The sequence below is a fragment of the Brassica rapa genome, chromosome A10 (assembly GCF_000309985.2).
Source record: "Brassica rapa cultivar Chiifu-401-42 chromosome A10, CAAS_Brap_v3.01, whole genome shotgun sequence".
Lineage (NCBI taxonomy): Eukaryota > Viridiplantae > Streptophyta > Magnoliopsida > Brassicales > Brassicaceae > Brassica > Brassica rapa.
Window position 1 is genome coordinate 18,449,748 of NC_024804.2, and position 19,898 is coordinate 18,469,645.

The 19,898-nt window shown below is 36.0% G+C and overlaps 5 protein-coding genes across 6 annotated transcripts; 2 read left to right on the forward strand and 3 right to left on the reverse strand.

Annotated features, from left to right (window-relative positions):
* Positions 1–23: 23 nt before the first annotated feature.
* On the forward strand, positions 24–5,388 carry LOC103846921 (RING-H2 finger protein ATL43). The gene has a single exon (XM_033281886.1). It carries the CDS (start codon positions 1,563–1,565, stop codon positions 2,775–2,777), a length of 1,215 nt encoding a protein of 404 aa, XP_033137777.1. The 5' UTR covers positions 24–1,562; the 3' UTR covers positions 2,778–5,388.
* Positions 5,389–6,691: 1,303 nt separating this feature from the next.
* On the reverse strand, positions 6,692–9,198 carry LOC103846922 (probable sugar phosphate/phosphate translocator At3g11320). The gene is made up of 4 exons (XM_009123934.3): positions 8,508–9,198; positions 7,642–7,745; positions 7,325–7,553; positions 6,692–7,213 (listed from the first exon to the last, which is right to left on the reverse strand). Exons 1-4 carry the CDS (start codon positions 8,952–8,954, stop codon positions 7,067–7,069), a joined length of 927 nt encoding a protein of 308 aa, XP_009122182.2. The 5' UTR covers positions 8,955–9,198; the 3' UTR covers positions 6,692–7,066.
* A 1,053-nt stretch (positions 9,199–10,251) lies between these two features.
* LOC103846923 lies at positions 10,252–11,482 on the forward strand. The gene is made up of 2 exons (XM_009123935.3): positions 10,252–10,866; positions 11,111–11,482. Exons 1-2 carry the CDS (start codon positions 10,496–10,498, stop codon positions 11,337–11,339), a joined length of 600 nt encoding a protein of 199 aa, XP_009122183.1. The 5' UTR covers positions 10,252–10,495; the 3' UTR covers positions 11,340–11,482.
* A 102-nt stretch (positions 11,483–11,584) lies between these two features.
* On the reverse strand, positions 11,585–15,783 carry LOC103846924. Its single transcript, XM_009123936.3, has 3 exons — positions 13,758–15,783; positions 13,286–13,651; positions 11,585–12,368 (listed from the first exon to the last, which is right to left on the reverse strand). Exons 1-3 carry the CDS (start codon positions 14,064–14,066, stop codon positions 11,709–11,711), a joined length of 1,335 nt encoding a protein of 444 aa, XP_009122184.1. The 5' UTR covers positions 14,067–15,783; the 3' UTR covers positions 11,585–11,708.
* Positions 15,784–16,765: 982 nt separating this feature from the next.
* On the reverse strand, positions 16,766–19,250 carry LOC103846926 (plant intracellular Ras-group-related LRR protein 1). Of its 2 annotated transcripts, XR_004452367.1 has the most exons (4): positions 18,486–19,250; positions 18,049–18,215; positions 16,989–17,699; positions 16,766–16,933 (listed from the first exon to the last, which is right to left on the reverse strand). XR_004452367.1 is itself a non-coding variant. In XM_009123937.3 (3 exons), the coding sequence occupies exons 1-3, from the start codon at positions 19,197–19,199 to the stop codon at positions 17,066–17,068; spliced, it is 1,515 nt and encodes a 504-aa protein (XP_009122185.1). In that variant the 5' UTR covers positions 19,200–19,250; the 3' UTR covers positions 16,783–17,065. The 2 variants fall into 2 exon arrangements, 1 of the variants encoding a protein (XP_009122185.1); XM_009123937.3 differs by having other exon boundaries at positions 16,783–17,699.
* Between the last annotated feature and the right edge of the window lie 648 nt (positions 19,251–19,898).

Below are 19,898 nucleotides of genomic sequence, written 5' to 3' on the forward strand. Positions count from 1 at the left end.
AGAACCGGTGAGAATTTATTGGCTTCATGTGACGTAAACGCTGCGGGTGATTGACGTAAAACGGTAAAAGTGATTACATAGCATCGCCTAAATGTAGTATAGCAAAAGCATAGATACATTATTCATAAGCTTTTTTCCATTATTTATAAGCTTTGATAGAAGAAGAAACAAAATGATCTATTTCAATTAGAAGAATTTAAAACCTCATAAGAGAAGAAAAACCATGAAATGAGGTTAAATATTTATCAGAATAACAAGGGAATCAAAATAAAGCTAAATGCATTAAAATATACTATAGTTTTGGTGTACTAAACAAATGTTTAGCAAAAAAAAAACTATCATAAAAGGACATAAACTAGTAGAAATGATTAGTTTTAGGTATATGTATATTACAGATATGATATCACAATAGACGATGTTTAGAGTGGTAGGACAGAAAATTAAGATCAAGGAAACTAGGAAGTATTGTGTTAAAGATGATAAAGCACCAGTTGCAAAGAGAATTGGTCGATGCAAGTGTACGCAGGGCTACAAATGTGAATGCAATAATAAATAACAATTATGCAACTGATCAAAGAAGATAACATACGTCAGAAGTTTGTGTTCACAGCTGGTGGTGGGTACACATAAAACTGAAAATCTTAACTTCAAATGGTTGTTTGTATAAATACTATATACTAATAAGGCATAGAATACATGATTTTTACAAATGAAATGAAGAAAGATATATCGCCTGAAAGTGTAACTGAAAACTTTAGGGAGCCCAATCACATTTCTTAGTCTAAGCACTTTAGTGCATCGTGAGAAAACGAAATACACATGACTAGGATATTACCCTTTCATTGTCTGATCACATCGATTACAAGTTTAGTAAAAGTTAAGAAGATATCAACACTTCACAGCCATGCATATGTTGGCTAAAATATTATGTCATTTTCAGAAGCTTTGGAGCAGAGAGTAGTGCTTGCTATAATTCGGTGTCTTTGAAAGTAGCAAGTCTTTAGTTTCAAGAGTACTCCGATCGAGACATGCATTGATCATAGTAGCGACGCTCACCCACTTGGTGCTATCATTTTATTTGTTTTGAATCAAAACAAACTTAGTTCTAAAATCTTTTGCAATATTCCATGAAATAATACATTTGAAACTGTTGAACGTTGTATGTACTCATAAAAGCATTTATGCATGTTGAAAGTAGCTGAGTAGAAAACACAGAGATAAACACATGCAAGTCACTGCAATTGCACTGCATGAAATCAACATCACTAGTTACTACTACTAGGCCTATAATGAATTTAAATATCATCATTGTCACTATTAGCTTCTTAAATTCAATTAATGTATGAAAGATGAAAGAAGGGAGTCATGTTTTTAATGCCATCCTCTTTGTCTTTATTCACTTTGTTTTCTTTCCCTTTTAAAAGCCCTTCTCTCTCTCTCCTTCTCTATCTCACACTCACAAAAGTGTCTCCCTTATTTTCAGGCACTTAGAAAAAATTAAAATCAAAAAGCCATTTTTAAGTCTAAAAGACAGTCTCTTCCCACCAGAAGCAACTTAACTCATGTCTTCTTCTTCCTCGTTACTTCTTGTTTCTCTCCTCTCCCTCTTCCTCAACTCCTCACTCGCAGACAATGATCGTTACAACACCACGGCGGTCGTGATAATGAACCCAACAACACCACCGCCTCTTCCGCCGCCTTCTCCACTTCAACGACATAACGTCACTTCCTCTTTCATGCCCGGAATCGCCGTGGTCATCGCTGTCCTCACGGTCGTATTCTCCCTCACCTTCTTGCTCCTCCTCTACGTCAAACACTGCAAACGACGCAACGGTTACGTCAACGATACGCAGCGTTTCGCAACGTCTAGATACTACGGAGGAGGAGGATACGGTGGAGGCGGAGTTGGAAGAAAAAACTCCGGTATAGACCGGTCTGTGATCGAATCTTTACCGGTTTTCCGGTTTGGTGCACTGAGCGGTCACAAGGAAGGGCTAGAGTGCGCCGTGTGCTTGGCCCGGTTCGAACCGACGGAAGTCTTGAGGCTACTGCCGAAATGCAAACACGCTTTCCACGTAGAGTGCGTTGACACGTGGCTAGACGCGCACTCCACTTGCCCGCTTTGCCGTTACCGGGTCGACCCGGAAGATATCCTCTTGATCAGTGATTGCAACTCCTGGTTCGAGCTCCGTTTATCTAATAACCGTCGAGAAGAATCTAATAATAATAATAATACCGGTTCGACCCGGTTCGATTTCGTGAGTCGTATCTCCGGTCGGCATTCATCTGCCGGAGAACGAGCGAGTCGACTCAACGACGTTAGAAAGTTGTCTTCGTTTAGGAGATCGCTCGATAGCTCTCTGAGGATCAACGACGGCGAGGAGGAGAAAACGGACTCCGTCGCCGTCGCCGTCGGGTGTTTCGATCGGAATCAACAGAGGAAAGACGGATTGTTGCTTAATTCGAACCGGGAAAGCTTCGAGGCGAGGTTCGAGCACCGGATAATAATCTCCGGCGGGAATCGAGATCAGAGATGGAGCGAGGTGAGGCCGGCTGATCTTCTCTACCTCCGATCGGAGATGATTCTGAGTGATTGCCGGAAGCTAGCTGCGGCGGAGGATGGCAGAGAGGTCATTGGTGGGAGAAGTGTGTCGGAGTTAACGAGCATTGATAGACGGAGGAGATGGGGAGGAGAGCCGAGACAACGACAAGCCACGGCGGTGATCTCGAGATGGCTCGCTTGGTCCCACCGTCCCTCCGCTTCCAGCGCTGTTTAAAATACTATATTTTTTAGGTCCTTTTAGTTTTGCTTTATAGCATTTTTGGCCGGATTAGTTTTGTTTGTTAACATTTTGGCCTATGATTAATTTACTCTTTAGCTATAGAGAAGAGACGAGGCAAGCCAACAATGGTTCAGGTAGGGCGAAATTAAAAAAAATATCCTGATTTTTGGAGTTAAGTATTATAGATGCACGAGTGCAAGCAAACACAAAACCTTTTTTTTTTGGTATTTTTAATTTTGTGGAAAATTATAAGGAAAGGGAAAGGTTTGAGTTTTAAATTAATGTCTTGGTGTAATAAATGGCGAGTATTGGGGATCTGATAGCTGAGTTTATTTAATTTACATAAGTGTCTCTTATTGTCTTTTTAGACATTGAAAGTCCTGAAACATTATGTGTTTGCAAAACATTTTATTAATGAGTTCATTACTGTTAAATCGAATATTGATACTAGCTTTGCGCGGGTTTTAAATATTATAATGGTAATATGGACTTGCTCTTTTAGCTTTATAACATCAAAAAGCAATGAGAAGTCTTTTTATTATAGTTTTGGGTCCTCAAAAGAAGGTTCCAAATCAAATTTGATATAAGACAGCGCTCTGACACAACTCATGATCCGTCCATATACAGCTATGATTGTGTATATACAATATACGTAGTTTGTTTGTTTGGTAATTTAATCCCATGAAACATTATATAACAAACTTAAATATTTCTTTCCAAGTATCATTAGTCGTGTCTTTATGTAACTACAATCAGTAAATGTCCAATTTCAAATTTAATTCATGATTTTTTTTTTGTAGAGAGCACATCTCGTTCTATGAGATTTGGGAAGACGCGACTTCAGTTACTTTTACATTTTTTTTTACCTTTTCCATATGGTGGAGTGTTGTATTTTTGTTATTGTGAAAGCAAACTTGTCATACTTTATAACGTGCAAGTAGAAAACTCGTTTCCAAATTGAGGTATATGGTAGATCGTTTACTTCCAGATTCATTTTTTAGTTGATACAACTAATTTGGTATACAATTAAAAAGACGTTACTATATTTCTTTGACTACTCTGATTATCTTGCCATGACTTTACAACTCAGCATTTACAAGTTCCAACATTCTCAAAATTTATTTATTATTTTATTATTCATTTTTTGTGGTCTTTCGACAGCTGATCTTGTTCCTTGTTAGCAACAACCACTAGTGTTGCCCACTCCCGTATTAACTAGATGCTGAAAAACCGAATGTAGTAGCATCACAAGTAGTACAGGCAAAAATAAAGTAGAACAAGTTTGGTTTATACATTTAGAGTCATCAGTGTACCTTGGATGATTGATGAATCAAACTCATAAAAGTAAGTAAATTATTGCGGGTTTACAGTTTTGTTGTATTGACATAAATCAATTGTATTGCATCTATTCTTATTTCGTCAACATATTGTCCATTAGATTTTAGTTTTACATATAATTATGGATCCTATGTGACATATACGTTTTAATAGTATTGTTTTTGAAAGAAAATCAAATAAAACAAACAAATAAATGTGGCTTAGAAAATTCTAAATATAAAAATGAATTAAGACAAGAAAAATCCAATAAAAACTTTATTAAATTCTTTGCATGAATTTCACTAAGGAGGGAAATAAACCATATGGAGGCAAACGCATATGTCACATGAGATTCTTGGTTAAATATTATCCTAAACAGTACATTGCATCACGAGCTACCCGTAAATAACATTTGTTGTCATTTGCATTTTATATTGTTTTGTTTGGACTTTACTATCAAGAAATGAAATGGTTGAATAAGTTGCCGTTTTGTTAATTACATGTCGAAAGATAAAATAATTAAAATCTCACCAGCAGGGACACATAAAGGAGAACATTCCATGTGGTCTTGGCCTGTGTAATCTCATGTATAGTCCATCTTATTATAAACCATAGAAAATGACATATTCAAAGAATAAAACGAATTTATATTGTCTACTAGCTCTTGCCGTGATTACATCTGCATCCACGTTACTATTCTCCCCCAAATTATTGCATGCTTCTATGTGCTTAAATAACCTAATGACTTCACAAAAAAAACACATCAGAAATTCGGTGGGTGAAAATATAATACTCCCTCCGTTTTTTATTATAAGTCGTTTTAGAGAAATTTTTTTGTTCCAAATTATATGTCCTTTTCGGTTTTCTATGTAAAATTTATTAATAATTAATGTTGTATGACCAATGGTAATATATCTTATATTTTTCTGTTGGTTGAATTGTGATTAGGTAAATAATTAATGATGTTTTTGTTAATAAAATATAAGAAATTAATGGTTTTTTTAATCTACGTGCATAGCTGTAAAACGACTTATATTAAAAAACGGAGGGAGTATAAAAGAGTGAAATTAGAAATAACCAGTTCCAAATGGTTGAATGTGTATAGTAGAACTTTTAAAACTCATTAATCTATAATCACACTTTACTGTTTATAAAATAATTTTTATGTAAAACTGATTTTATTTGGTTTGTAATCTCCTAATTAGAAACAAGAAGAGTGGAATTCCATGATGATACGAGCATGGCAAGTATTGGGAAAGAAAGAAATAATTTCAAAAAGGCTATAAAATCCAAAATTGCTGACAAATCAGTACCTAAGAAAATGTGGCCCACAATTGAATCTTTGAAAGTAGAGCTGCAGAAGTGCAGAGTCACTAGATATGTTAAGATATAGCAGAATCACAGTTACTCTTCACTATATTACTTGACCAGAATATCAAACAAAATTTTGTGTTGTAACTTATTTATAAAATGTCACCAGATTATCAAAGAAATGACATTAATCCAAGCATTTTTTATCAAAATAAAAAAAATTATATTGGAAAGTCTCTAGTGAATCTACCGGTTAATAGAATGAATGAGTGTCCTTAGGATAAAAGCATAGATACGTCCTGTGTGTACATTCTCGTCATTATCATCATCATCCTCTCCTGCAAAAGAGACCTCCCTTTTTCTATCTCTTCTTTTCTTTCTCTATTCCTTTTCACATTCAGTTTCATTCTAGATGAAAAAGCCACTCAAGTGCCTGAAAAGAGTTTATAGAACTCAACTGTCACAATCTCCTAGCTCCCAACTCTTTTTCTTTGTCTGAATTGTAAGTAGTATTATATAATTCAACATCTCTTCCTTTTTTTTTGTTACTCATCAATCTTCATTAATCTCTCTCCAACCCCCATTTGGCTTTTTCCTCTCTATCATGAATATTACTCTTGCTTTTTACCTGTCCAGAGTTATTGTCACATTACAAGTTTTGGGGGCCAAGAAGACTACGTGGAGTCTTTTCCATCACATTCATCTTCTAATTTTGGAACTGTCGTTTTGGTTTTAGGGTGTTGGAAACTTGGAGAAGAACAGTAATCTTTTTTAATGGCCACAAGTTCGAACGTACCCAGTGTCCTAAGTTCCATGCATGTGTTAACTGTTAAGCCATGAGGTTTTTGAAGTCATACACACATTTTGGTCAATGATTCTGAAAATTTTAAATAATAAATTATTTTTGTGGGTGCCCTACAAAGTAATGTGTGGATTGGATCATGAAAATGAGATATGCTGTAGTGAAAATGGGATCCTACAACTTGATATTGACAATGGCTGCCGTTTCCAGAAAAAGAAATCAAGCTGAGTGATTTGACCATACAAAGACAAAGACAAGACTGTTCTCTCAGTAAAACATTTAACTCCTCTCCTGTCTCCTTCTCTCTTTTAGCTCTTTCTTCTGCAATTGTAAATCACTTCCAATTCTGATTCTCTGTCACAATAGTTACTACACACTCTGTGGTTCTGATCAAACCAGTGAAACTGGCACCTTTAGATGGCATCATAATAATATAGAGTTAAATATAAAGAAATTCTCAAAGAATGAACATTATAAAAGAAAAGGGGAACTTGCTCTCTTTTGAATTTTGATTAGTTAACTTAATAGGTGATTCTTGTAAATGTTGACATCACCAAACTAAAATGTCAAAAGAATCAAAGAAACAAAAGCTAATTCAGTGTTACTCTTAGACAAAACAGCCTACTAGACCATGCCTTTGGTACTCATCTTTGTGTTGCTTTTGCTTCTTCGGTTTCTTTCTGCCCATGCGTTAGGCCCAACTTTCCATTAGGACAAGATCAGGGATATGCTGTGTAAGATTTTTCTAACAGCAAAAGAGACTACTTGCCTGTGTGTTGATAAAAAATTATAAAACATATATATAAGAAGTAAAAATGAAGAATATGATTCTTGGGGTGTGTGTTTGGTGTTCTCATTTGCTCCGTTTCTTGGCTTCGCTGTAGAGAATAACTCCACAGACAGTGAGGGAGTAACCGAGCATTCCGGTCACTGAAACAGGGTTCTTGAATATTAGAATGGAGACTACCACTGCCACTGCTCCTTTGGCGTTTCCTAGCACCTGTCCACAAAGCAAATCCAAAACAGAGTTTTATTAGTCTCTCTCACATCTCAAAATCATTCTGAAACGCAAGCAACAGCACGAGAATGCCTGAGATGAACTGTATGTTACCTGCAGAGTGAGGGCGCTAGTGTGTTTCGTGACCAAGAAGTTTGTCAAGTTTACGAAATAGGCAAGCGCTGAGTTGAATAGCAGATACCAAACGATTCTGAAATCATCTCTTGCAAGTGCAATTGTAATGCCGACGACATTTTTCTCCATGATAAGAGTAGCAGGCAGAAGGAACACCACAGCTATTGGAGCCATGTAGAGGAGGAGATTCATTGAGTTCAGCTTCTCCCTTCAAAAACACAAATTCAAATCCTTTCATCAATACTCTTTTAACATTATAGAACATTAACAAGGCTACAAGGAGCCATTATCTTTACCCTTCAGAAGAAAGCAAAATCCCTTGAAGCACTGATTTAAGTGCTCTTGAAGCTGTGGCTGCAATGCACATAAGGAATCCAAAAAGGTGAAAGCTTGGTTCACTCTGTACACACCCAAAAAATGAAAGAAACATCAAATTAGGAAGCAAACAAAACACACAAACAAAAAGAGCAATATCTTCTCCACTAATCAAACGTCTATGTAAGTCCTTATAAGCTGCTAAATATGGTTTGATTTAAACTCATATCTAACCAATGACACCAGCTAGTATCTTCAGAACAATGTGAAATATAAATCTAACAATGCCTAAGCTGGTATCAATGGCCAGATACGAGTTAAACCAACCATAATCAGCAGCTCATGTTATCTCCCTGTTTGCTCTTTTTCCAAAACTATTATCTATTTATGGAAAGATATAAATTGAATGAACCATACTTAGCTAACTAAAACTATATAGCTCCTTCTAGTTCATTCATGCTCATCCTTCTTATCAATATCAACCTCTCTAAAGCATCATCCTTTACAATGACATTCTCATCTCAACTTCGTTAAAACTGAGGAAGTGACTCAATTTCATCCAATGTTCTAAAAATCAATCCCTATGGTAGAGAATTATTGTTCAGGCGGGCGCCTAGGCGATTTTTCTAATGACTAATTTGAAAGAAAAAAAATTGTTTCGTTCATACCCGATTTGCCGAACCAATTTTTAGAACACTTTCATCAATGCACTAGGATGCTATTTCTATTTATGGCAAGATATGAACCATACACTTAAAGCTAACTCAAACTGTTTCAATCTCTCTAAAGCATCAGCCTTTGCAATGCAGTTCAAAACAGAGGAAGTGAGAGAGAGAGACTATATTACCCCACTGGCAATAACAACACCAGTAACAACAGGGAGGAGAGTGAAGTAAGTCAGCCAAGCCTCCCTCTTGAGCGTCATCACATACGCAAACACGGCCGTGAAAAACGGCGTCGTTGCGCCGATCGCCTGGTTAAACGAAACCGGCAAAAACCTCAGCGAGACGTTACCAAACACCACCGACACGCAGAAGACGAGGCTCAAGGCCGAGATCTTGAGGAACTGGACGCGGGATCGGATCGTCTGCATCGGGACCATCTTGAGCCACGCGATGGCGACGTAGCTGAGGAGGGAGCAGGCGGTCATGTGGCACATGGTGAGGAAGATCGGGTATTTGAACCCGTAGTTGCTGAGGAGGTACTTGTTTAGTAACAGCACTCCGATGTTTGAGGAGTACCATGATGCGACGATCCCCATTGTGAAGAACCGGCCGTTCGTCGCCATCTTCATCCGATCTGGAGGAGGACAAAGGAGGAGAGACTTGTTGTCTCGAACGGAGAGCGTTTGTTACGATGATGAACAAACACACGAGAAAGATGATGAAGGAGGAGGAAGCTGCAGAAAAAAGGTGAGATCTTTGGCTAAAGCTGCAACAGCATCACTCTCTCTCTCTCTCTCTCTCTCCTCTGTTTTTTTTGTAAAATGTTTTTTTTTCAGTTTCGTGAATTTGGTGCGTTATACAGTTTTATTAAAATTTATAATTTACCAATAATATATTTTATTAAGTAATAATGGTAAATTGTAAACTTTAATAAAATTAATTATAGTTGTTGACTTTTTACTGATGAAATTATGGAAATTAGTTAATTACAAAATAATATATATATAAATAAAATTTAATATACTAGTATATGTAATTACTCAAAATTTAGGTCTCTATTTTCTTGACTTTCTTGTTATCTTATGTGGAAATGTGTATCAAAGGCTGAAATGTCTAATAATCAAATGGTTTATAGCTTAACTGATTAGAAAACTTTTTATATACTGAAAAGTAACGAGCTTATAAATATTATGTTAGTTTATTTGTTTACAAACATATAACCTTCTCTATTAATACCTTATTACATTAGTAGAAACTAGAAACTGTAGAGATAAATATTTGTAATAATATATTTTAATAATGTTTTAAGATAGGTTTTATACATTATAATTGTATTGGTTTAAACTTTAAACAAAATATTTGAATAGTATAGTATAGTACTTCGATTTATTTTGTTTTTTTACAAAAAATTGAATGCAATTAAAAGATGTTAATGGCTATATTATAAATGATGTGCAATGGTGAATGATCCAACTACTCTACTTAATTTCTTTAAATGAAACCCGATAATACACTCACCTAATCCAAATCCTTGACAGACTTCTAAATAATACTACTCGGTAAAGTAAATTTTTCTTTAAAATGCTCTCCAACTAGTATGTGTGTTTGGAAATTAAAAAAATAAGTGCTAAAACATAATTCCAAATCCCTTAAGAAGTATTTCACTATTTTGAATAAAAAGTAACTATTTTTTTTCAATATTAACGGATTATTGGATTTTTTTCATCACACAAATAAACTAGCTATGTTCCAAGACCTACTACACAGTACCTTGTAACTAATTCAGAGGTGGTGGGGTATCTATCGTGTCCTGATTTGGTTTGTTTATTACTATATATCACACCACAAGGACCCACCCAGATGAAAGAAGAAGAAGTGAAAGGAGTGAGTTTACAAAAGGTTTTGCCTTGAGAGTCTGACGAGTTTCACAGAAAAGATCACTTCAAAATCACAACACTCCAAAAATCTCAGTGGCAAAAACGTAATTTAGCACACTACTTTCAACAATAATGTCTCCCCTCTCTCTCTCTCCTTTTAATTTCAACTAGCTGTAATAATAAAAAGAAGCATTGATGATCACATCTCAAAGTCTCATGATCTCATCATAAATACGCGAACTCCTCGTAATCTACACGGAAGAGGATTCGTCATCTGAATCTCTAAACCAATAATGGAGCCCGTACAGCCGCATCTCGACACCCTTAAAGCAATCCATGTCGAAGACCACGACCAAAGAGGAAAAGAGCTCGTCATCACCGACAACAACGTAGAGCCTCGTCGGAGCTGCTCCTGTGCAGAAGAGGAAGATGAGGAGCGGAGATCCAATGCGTCATTATGTTCAGTGGAAGTAGATCTCGAGCTTGGGAGGCCTGAGAAAGCTGTACATTTCTCAGAGAAAGATTGCAGGATTTGTCATATGACTTTGGACGCAACGAATCTTGAATCTGGTGTGGGGATTGAGCTAGGCTGCTCTTGCAAAGATGATCTGGCTGCTGCTCACAAGCACTGTGCTGAGACTTGGTTTAAGATCAAAGGAAACAAGTAAGAAAATGTCATTTTCGAGACACTTTTAATGTTTGGAGAAAATTGTCTGAATATTTCTATATTTAGACAGCTTTCTTCTGTTGGAAGAATGATGCCTTGTTTATTCCATTATAGGAAATAAAAAAAGTTTCAGAATTAACTGTACTTTAGTTAGTGTTTTTGGTTATGACACTTATGAGTGAATGTTAGATAAATTTTAGTATTTTCATTGTGATGTGACTTCTTGGTTTGATTGATGTAGAATCTGTGAAGTATGCGGGTCTATTGCGGGCAATGTGGAGGCGGAGATTGAGGAAAGTCGGAATGAAGTAAATGGTACGGTGAATCAGTCTCTGAGAACGGTTGGTCCTCCATTGGTGGAAGCTAGAAGCTTCTGGCAAGGTCACCGGTTCTTGAATTTCCTTTTAGCTTGTATGGTCTTCGCCTTTGTGATTTCATGGCTCTTCCACTTCAATGTTCCCTCCACATAGCATAATAAAGTTCACCATAAAGAGGAAGAGACTCATTTGGTAAAAACAAAATCAAGAAAATGGTTAAAAGCCTTTTTCCACTCTTAAGTTTAGAGTGGAAGATAATGTAATGAGAATACTTTATTTATGTCTTGGATAATGTATATAGCTCTAGTCAACTCTAAAGCTTAATGCAAATGCAGTGTTGTGAAGTCTCACTTGACATTGCATTTGCATCTCCAAGAGTTCATTGGTTTACAGAGGAATCAAGAAACCAAAATATATATAAAGAAAAAAAATGCTCCTCTGTTTCAGATGCATATGTTCCATGTTGCAATAGATTTATATTATTATGTACAACAAAAAAAAAACCAAACTCAGCCCATGCATTTACGTCTCCTCCATCTCTTCAGTGACATCTGATTCATCCTCTTCTTCCACAATGGCTAGAACCTTAGACGAACTAATCCTCAAAGAAGCGCTTCTAATCTTCATAGGCAGCTTCTCGTTATTCGCAGCTAACCCACACTCCACTTCCACTTCCTCTTCCTCTTCTTCCTCCTCATCATCATCCTTCTTGAGATCAGAAGGAGGCAAGAAACAATCCATGCACAAACCCTTGATGTTAAAATCCATTTCTTCAATCTCCCAAGTCTCTTCCATCCTCGTCCTCGAGTGGTTATCCGAGTTCTCGCCAAACCTAAACAAAGAAACCGAGCTTTTACCAGCGTGTGCCACCTGAACGCCGTCGATGATCCTGTAGTCTTGGATCAGAGATTCCATCGTCGTCTCCCAGAAGATGCTGTTGTCGTCTTGTGCTTTGATTCTCAGGAGGTGAGAGTCTTCGAGCTGGATTAGAAGACCTGTTCTCTGGCTGAAACATCCCCACACGGTGTGGCGTATGATCTCTACGTTGCTGCTGCTTCTCGCCTTGAGAGTTGATGGCTCGGCTTCGAGCTTGAGTATGAAACAGTCTTCGTCGTTTATTTTCTTCTCTCCCATGCATGAAGATCTTGCGAATAGGTTTGCCGTTGACTTTGGGTCAAGACCCTGTTTTAAAAGATTTACGTCAGACACTTTGTTCCATAACGTTTCAAACAAGTAATAACAAAAAGACTTGTAACAAGTCAACGATAAGTAATTTAATTCAGATTTTTCCAAGAGAAAAAAATATGCTAATGTTTTAAGACAATTAAATAAGATCTTAGGTTATAGATAACACTATAGTTTGGTAATGGGGAAAATGTCTACTACTTTGTTAAACAAAAATATCTATGTGGAGATAATCTATTTAGTATCTAGGTTGTTGTTGTTAGTGGTGGACCATAGATGGTTCCAACAACTATTGGTAACTTGGTAACCATTTCTCCACGTTGAGATGAGAAAGTAATAGCAATTCCATAGGCCACAACACACGTAAGTTATGGCCACATCAAATCACAAAAGTCATAAATTTACATTGTAAAAACTATCTGATATTTCGATGATTGAAAAATCTCTTTGACAAAGTTGATGGTAGGTTAGCTAGACCAGTTTGATGATTGATGCCAACAATCAAGGAAAAGAAAACTGTTAACAACTAGTTATCATAAAAGTCAGGATGGAATCTAAGAAGAATGTATCATTGAACTCCAAGTGGATAAACGATATCATTCAGTATCATAATTATCAGTGGATGCATATGTTTTATGAGATTTGTCTTCTCATCAATCAAGTAGAAACTAGAAAATGTAGTATAACCACACGAAAAATATCTATATTCAATTTCCAAACAATTGATTTAAAACCTATAATTGCTTTACATAAAAATATATTTATTGCCATTGAAAAATATGTGTATCATTTTTAGTTTCAACAACTTATATTATAACGGAAAGAATTGTAAATATATAGATCAGTTTCACCTAAATAATTATATGATTCTTAAAATGTTATAACCGTTTAGAAAAGTAAAAAAATGGATTTACCTGGAGGAAACGGCGCAATGGTCTAGGAGGACCACGAGAGGCATGAGAAGGATGCCATGGAGTTTGTCTCCAAGCAACTTTGGCGTCACTACCGGCACTGATTTTGCAGCCGGAGACGACTAGCTCAAGACACCATAGCTCTATACCCTTTTGCCACAGCACAAAACCTCCTACTTCTCCTCCACCACTCCTGATACTCCTTGCCTTAACCATTTTGCTGTTCAAGCTTCCTTCTCCTGTGCAGAACTCTGACGCCGTCATCCTCACTTTCCCCATCGCGTACATGCTCTCTATCGCGTTTAACGCCCGTTCTCCTCCTACCGCTGCTATGTACTGTTTTACTATGTACTGCGCCATCGACATCTCCTGCGTTTTATTTTGTATATTAAAAGATTATTATCATTTCATTAAAATGAAACTTGGACAGATGGTCATATGAAAATATAAAACAGAGAAGGAAGGTGTTATTTACCAGAGGTTGGTCTTTGATGTCTTTATGAATAGGGTTTTCATAATCGTTGTGGTGGTCAGGCTGAACAGGGAGAGGGATCAAAGGAGCTCCAACGACTCCAAGGAGGAGCTGGATCTCGGCGTTACGACCACCAAAGAGTCTTGTCATGTTTGTGGCCGTTGCGGTCGCCGTGGGTTTTGACCAGAAAGACTTCATTTGGTTCCATCCCGGTTTGGTCTTGGACGCAGAGAACAACTCCTCGGGCATAGGAACCTCGAGAACGGTCTCTAACCCGTCTTCGAGGTTGTAGTTGGGACAAAGTTTTCTCATATCGGCTAAAACGAAAAAGTAGAGAAAAGAAGATGTTGATCGGAAAAAAAAACAAGTCGAGTGAAGAGAAGGAGTAGTCTGGTGAAAACTTAAAAGAGATTTGAATCAGAAACGAAACAGTCGTTGTCACCAACCGACCGGAACGTGGGGAGGCCTTTTGTGTTTGTCGTGTCTGCACGCTCTCTCACTCTGCTTACGTCTAATTTATATATTACACAAAGACATGCTCAAGTGCAAAATACTATGACCTGATCAATCCTCTTAACAGATTTGAATATGCTCCTTTCTCATATATCTTATTGTTTAGCATGATTTTTCTTCTGTACTGGAAAAATAGCACCAAAATATTAATTAAATAACAGATTTATTTTTATTTGACCGGTCTGAAATCATACCGGGAAATTTTCGGTGATGTGTTTTTGGTCAACAAGTTCATATTTCTTTCTATATCTGAAACGTTGTGGTCGAGACCACTATAGCTAGAAAAAGGTGAAAAATTACTAATACTTTACTTTGAGAATCTGCGAATTAGGTTTGTAGGAAAATGATACCTGAAACTCGATTGTTATTACTTTTACATTTATTTATCTGTCACGCTTATCAGTGGAATATTTAACACGAAATGGCATACGTTACGATCAAATTTTTGATGAGATTTTTTTTTTGTATCATTTCAGTCGTATCGCATACTAATATCTTAAGATCGGAACGCTAGATTTTGAAACCAATTAATGGTGTACTAAATTATGTGTTTTTGTTTTTGTTTTGGTATAAATGTTAAGAATGGTGTACCAAATGATTATGGACCGCACATATACATTGGCTTTGACAGTTTCGTGCCTAAACCGTAATCAAATCAAATAATTCCAAATTTGGAATTCATTTTTAAGCACTTAATTTCGATTGATAAATGGTATTTCTACAGCTTTGATTAGAGTAGTCTTAATAAAGTTTTACTAATAGGGTAAAGCTGTATCTCTTCACTCTTGATAAGTTTACGTCTATTTTTCTTATTACAATTCAACATAATCGTCGTTGAATTGAAAAACATGAATGTAAATTAAGAGAAAGAAGTATATCATTATAAAAAAGTCCCAAATTTTGAAAATAATTACCAAAAGTGGACTTAATCAACCATGATAAAAAGATTGAGTGGCTTTCTAGAAATATCAAAGAAAAGTTAACCTTTTGTTTTAAAAGCTATTTATTCTCTAATTAATATTTTAATTTATTAATCTTTTGGCGAAAACTTAACTGTTTTTAATTGAAGAATTAATTATGCAAACACCGAATATCCAACTATAAATGTTTAAAATAGTCTTGGACTAGTTGTGAATCGTGATGTATCAATTAGTGGCATGCAGAGCGGAAGTATATGTGAACCAAAGTTATTAATGTAGATGTGCGGTACCTCCCACTACAATGGAAAATTCTTTTCAGATAAACTTTATTTTAGTTGTAACTTGTAAGACTATCGTTTTCCACAAAACGAAAATCACTACAAATTTGATGACAAAGAAGTCTTAAAGTCGAAAACGCAAGGATATTCTTATGGCGTTATCTCTCGATGTCAGTTTGACCATTTAGTATTTCTTCGATATTCATAGTTCTGCTAAACTAACGCACGGATATTCTTTTCTCTCATTTTGAGTGTCGATAATATTTTCTTGTTTATGTTCTTGTTGTCGAAATTCTATTTGGTTATTGTATATGGGTTTAAAATTATTTCTGTGAATAGAATGGACTTTTTTTTTACTGAAGAATATAATGGACTTGCAAATCATAAATAGCTATTAATATAGATATTGAGTTATCAACTAAACAATTTATTTGGTTGGTTAATAATATTTTTATATAAAAAGAGGCGAGGACTATAGATTGAGAAAAGATTGCAAGACTTATGTGCAAAAAGAAAATTTGTACAACTATGTGTATTGCACGTTCATCTATTTTTCTATAATATGATTCTGTATCTCCTCTTTTCTCTATCTGGAATATCAAATCCAATATTCTTGTCGTTTTCTACAATATGTATTTTCTTGCATCGTATATAAATAAATATTACATTAATTTACTTTGATACTTGATATAGTACTGTTGAGTCTAATATAAAATTAGTTTGAATCCGTCGTTTTCAACCCCTTCGAAAGCCTACACAGACCTTGTTTTGAAATTTGATTCTCTTGCAGTCAGATAGACAAAAAGATCTCTGGTGTTATATCATGGCCCTCCCTCTATACTACGCTAACAACTTACAAAAACATTCTTTATAAATTGTAAAAAAAATCTGCAAGATGCAGGATGTAATGTTTCTGCATCAGCAATATTTACATCTCCCATCTACTTGTATATAATAAAGTTAGATTGATGTTTTCTTTCTCACAAGGGAAAGACATATCAAATAACAATATGCAAATTTATAAAAATGCAAGTGTTTGTACTCCCTCAGTTACATACTAAATATCATCTTAATATTTTTTTCTTGTTACAAAAGAGTGTCATTTTAGAATTTCAAACTTCAACTCAATAATAATTATAAATGCATTAGTTTGATAAATAATTCCATTTATTTTGTGTAATTAATAAAAACTTAAATGCATTTCAATCATTTTTTTAATCTGTGTGAAAAAATATCAAAGTGACATTCGGATGGAGTTCTTCTTAGCGCAAACTCTGTTTCTCTCTCAGCATTGTTGAAGAAACAAGAACATTCATATTTTGAAAAAAAAAAATTTACTTTAACAAATCAGTTAAATGTTACGAGGAAGATGCAAATAAATTCTGAAACCAGAAACAAATAAAGATCATAGTCTATATACTGAAACAGAGCAGCAAGGAAGGAAAACTCAAGACTGGATGATGATTACTTTTTTTTTTTTTTCTTCTTTCTTCCCCCCAAAAGAAGTACCGTTAGATGATTACTTGGATAAAACGTTTCTTGTTTCTTCAGGCATGTTCTCAGAAAAAATGGCAAATGAAGCTAAGATTCACTTCATAGCTCATAGCTGCTGGTCAAGGAAAGGATCCTTTGGTGAATTTGAGCCAAGATACTCAGATACCTCAGTCACATACGTTTTCAGCTTCGAAGTGGTTCGAGCGAGCCAATCTGCGTTCGCCTGCTCCATCTCTTCCTTCATATTCGCCATCTTCTCTTCCTCTTCCAACATACTAACCCATCGCTTACCCATATACATTTTAACCGCATCCACGCCCTGTTTCACCACTTCCTCGGGTGGGACCACAAGCGGGTTCTGGTCCAAGTTCAGTTTAGTCAGGTTCACCAGCGTGCCGAAAGCGTCGGGAAGAGAATGGATCTGGTTGTTGCTCAAGTCTAGTTCTTGGAGGCTTATGAGATCTCCGAAAGAAGCAGGGAGATCTTGGAGGTCGCTGAAGTTACTGCTCAGGTTAAGGTACTCGAGGTTAGTGAGCATCCCGAATGATTCTGGGAGACCGTTAAGTTCGTTGAAGTGTGCGTCAAGGTAGCGTAAGGATCTCATTTCGCCGACGGATGTTGGTAAGGATCTGATTTTGTTGAGATGGATCAAGAGTTTCTCTAGATGAACTAGCTCGAATCCAATGTTGGTTGGTAAGTATGTGAGGTTGTTGTAGCTCGCGTCCAAGACAACCAATGACCTGAATCAAAAAAAAAATCGAAAAAGTACTAAAGACACAGAGAGCTTAATAAAACAGAGGAAATAAAAATTGGAGATAAATATTTAGAAATCTTCTAAATATATTAGTGTTTATTTTATTAAATATATATTTTTATTATTTAAAATTTTATATAGTCAAAACTCTTACTACTATAAACACCTAATAATAAAAAAAATAAACTTAAAAACCAGATAAAACCTATCTAAAACATAATTATCTTGATATAAGATAACTAAGATAATTATAGAATAATATAAAATTAAAATATTGATAAATCACATTTATCTTGAATATGAGCTGCATCAACTTTGAAGAATAATACACTTACCCACATTTGCAGATGGAATCAGGTAAAGTTGTGAGTTTGTTACAAGAGACATTCAAGATCTTTAGTTTGGACAGTAAACCAATAGAATCAGGTAATGTCTCTAGAAAATTGGTGGACAAATCAAGTTCAAGAAGGCTGTGCAATCCAGCAATCGAATCAGGAATGGCCTGTTACCAAACATAACCTTTAATCAATACAAGTAAACCACATACTTCTGAATCTAAACATCACCACAGTTCCAGTGCACTAAAGACTCAATGAAACTTTAATCTTAGTCCCTAAATTTTTTGGAAACTTTTACATAAATTAAAAAAACTCATAAACTATGGGAAACTTTATTTTTAGAAAATTATTTATGGCCCATTAAATCTCAGATCCGGCCTGTTTGCGACATTACCATAACAGAATCCTAACATTAGATAAAGAAAAAAGCTGACCTCAAGCTGATTGTTATAGAGGTTAAGGACAAGGAGACCTTGGATCCGACCAAACGCTTCAGGAAGCAGTTTCAGTTTCCTCCCAGACAAATCAACTCGATCCAACGGTTTCTCCTCAGCCTGCTGCAATATACTCACAACCTCTTCACTAACTTCAACCTCCTTAGCCTCCTCCTCGGCCACAGCCGCCGCGTTCTTCTCAGCCGACTCGTAGATCCTCACGAGCCTCTCCTCCCCTTCTTTCAAAAGCTTTTCGTACGACTCATGAAGCTCGTTAAGCTTAAGGATAGAGTTGTACCAAGTCTTCTCTTGATCCACAGCTTCCCTCCTCTTCTGCTCTTTCTCCGCCACGTCGACGTCGTTCGCAGAGAGAGCGATCTCCTCGAAGGACTCGGACAAGGACGCGTCGATCTCCGCGAGTCTTGCGCGTGCTTTGTCGACGGTCTCGTGATCTGGTCTCGGTCCTAATGTTCGGAGGACGGATCGGGTCTGGGAGACGTCGGCGATGGCGCTTGTCATGGAAGCGAGGACGTCAGGGTGAGCTAAGTGAGGCATCTGAGTAACGATCTCGATGGAGTGGCTGGAGGAGGAAGATGGATCGGATTTGGACGGTGGTTTATCTCCATCGGAAGAGGATTTGGCGGTGAAGGAAGGGAGGCGATCCAAGACGTAAGAAAGAACGGGGAAGTTGTTAGGGTTGAGCTCCGTCGCCATCGTTGTGAAGCTTGAGAGACAAGTCACAATCAAGGAAGGAAGAAGAAGATGAAGAAGTGATTATTATTACATTGGGCATGAAAAGTCGTTTCCTTCCGAACTACTTGCATCTGTATTGCCAAGTCAATGATGATCCATAGATAATAATACGTGGACATGCATTATTACACATAACACGTGTTAAGGTTCTGCGTCATTAACGACAAAGAATAAATAATCAAAAACGAATTTACGGCACGAACTGATCAATGTACTGTATATCGCTTTTCCGAAAATTAAAAACTAATTTGATTATTGCAAAAATAAATCCACAGAAACATGAAACACAAACCATAATCATTTTAGCATTTAGATCATATCCATTGGATTTTTTTACGATAATATCTCCTTAATGAAGATCTTATTATTTATTTTGTTCAATGAACCTTCAAATGGTTAAAATCTCACTTAAAATATCTTAAATGAAGTATTTAAAAAAAAAAATTGATTGAAATTTCACCATTTCAAATTTTAATTAATATATTATTTTTATTGTGAAATAAAACTTTTCCGTAAGAAGATTTGAGTTAAAATGTTAACTATACTATCACTTTATGAAACTTCACGTCTAAATAAAAAAAAAAAAACTAGTTGCTTAAACATAGTAATAATAGATTTGATCTGCATTTTAAAATACATGATTAATTTTATTTGAAAATT

Excerpts from the sequence above, each read along its gene's own strand:
- LOC103846926 (XM_009123937.3), bottom strand. The coding sequence starts at position 19,199 with ATGGCGACGGAGCTCAACCCTAACAACTTCCCCGTTCTTTCTTACGTC. Across the intron at positions 18,216-18,485 it reads TCTATAACAATCAGCTTGAG|GCCATTCCTGATTCGATTGC; the intron begins GTCAGCTTTTTT and ends GTTTGGTAACAG. Across the intron at positions 17,700-18,048 it reads GATTCCATCTGCAAATGTGG|GTCATTGGTTGTCTTGGACG; the intron begins GTAAGTGTATTA and ends TTTTTGATTCAG.
- LOC103846923 (XM_009123935.3), top strand. The coding sequence starts at position 10,496 with ATGGAGCCCGTACAGCCGCATCTCGACACCCTTAAAGCAATCCATGTC. Across the intron at positions 10,867-11,110 it reads TTTAAGATCAAAGGAAACAA|AATCTGTGAAGTATGCGGGT; the intron begins GTAAGAAAATGT and ends TGATTGATGTAG.
- LOC103846924 (XM_009123936.3), bottom strand. The coding sequence starts at position 14,066 with ATGAGAAAACTTTGTCCCAACTACAACCTCGAAGACGGGTTAGAGACC. Across the intron at positions 13,652-13,757 it reads ACATCAAAGACCAACCTCTG|GAGATGTCGATGGCGCAGTA; the intron begins GTAAATAACACC and ends AATAAAACGCAG. Across the intron at positions 12,369-13,285 it reads CATTGCGCCGTTTCCTCCAG|GGTCTTGACCCAAAGTCAAC; the intron begins GTAAATCCATTT and ends CTTTTAAAACAG.
- LOC103846922 (XM_009123934.3), bottom strand. The coding sequence starts at position 8,954 with ATGAAGATGGCGACGAACGGCCGGTTCTTCACAATGGGGATCGTCGCA. Across the intron at positions 7,746-8,507 it reads GTGTTGTTATTGCCAGTGGG|AGTGAACCAAGCTTTCACCT; the intron begins GTAATATAGTCT and ends GGGTGTGTACAG. Across the intron at positions 7,214-7,324 it reads CTAGCGCCCTCACTCTGCAG|GTGCTAGGAAACGCCAAAGG; the intron begins GTAACATACAGT and ends CTTTGTGGACAG.
- LOC103846921 (XM_033281886.1), top strand. The coding sequence starts at position 1,563 with ATGTCTTCTTCTTCCTCGTTACTTCTTGTTTCTCTCCTCTCCCTCTTC.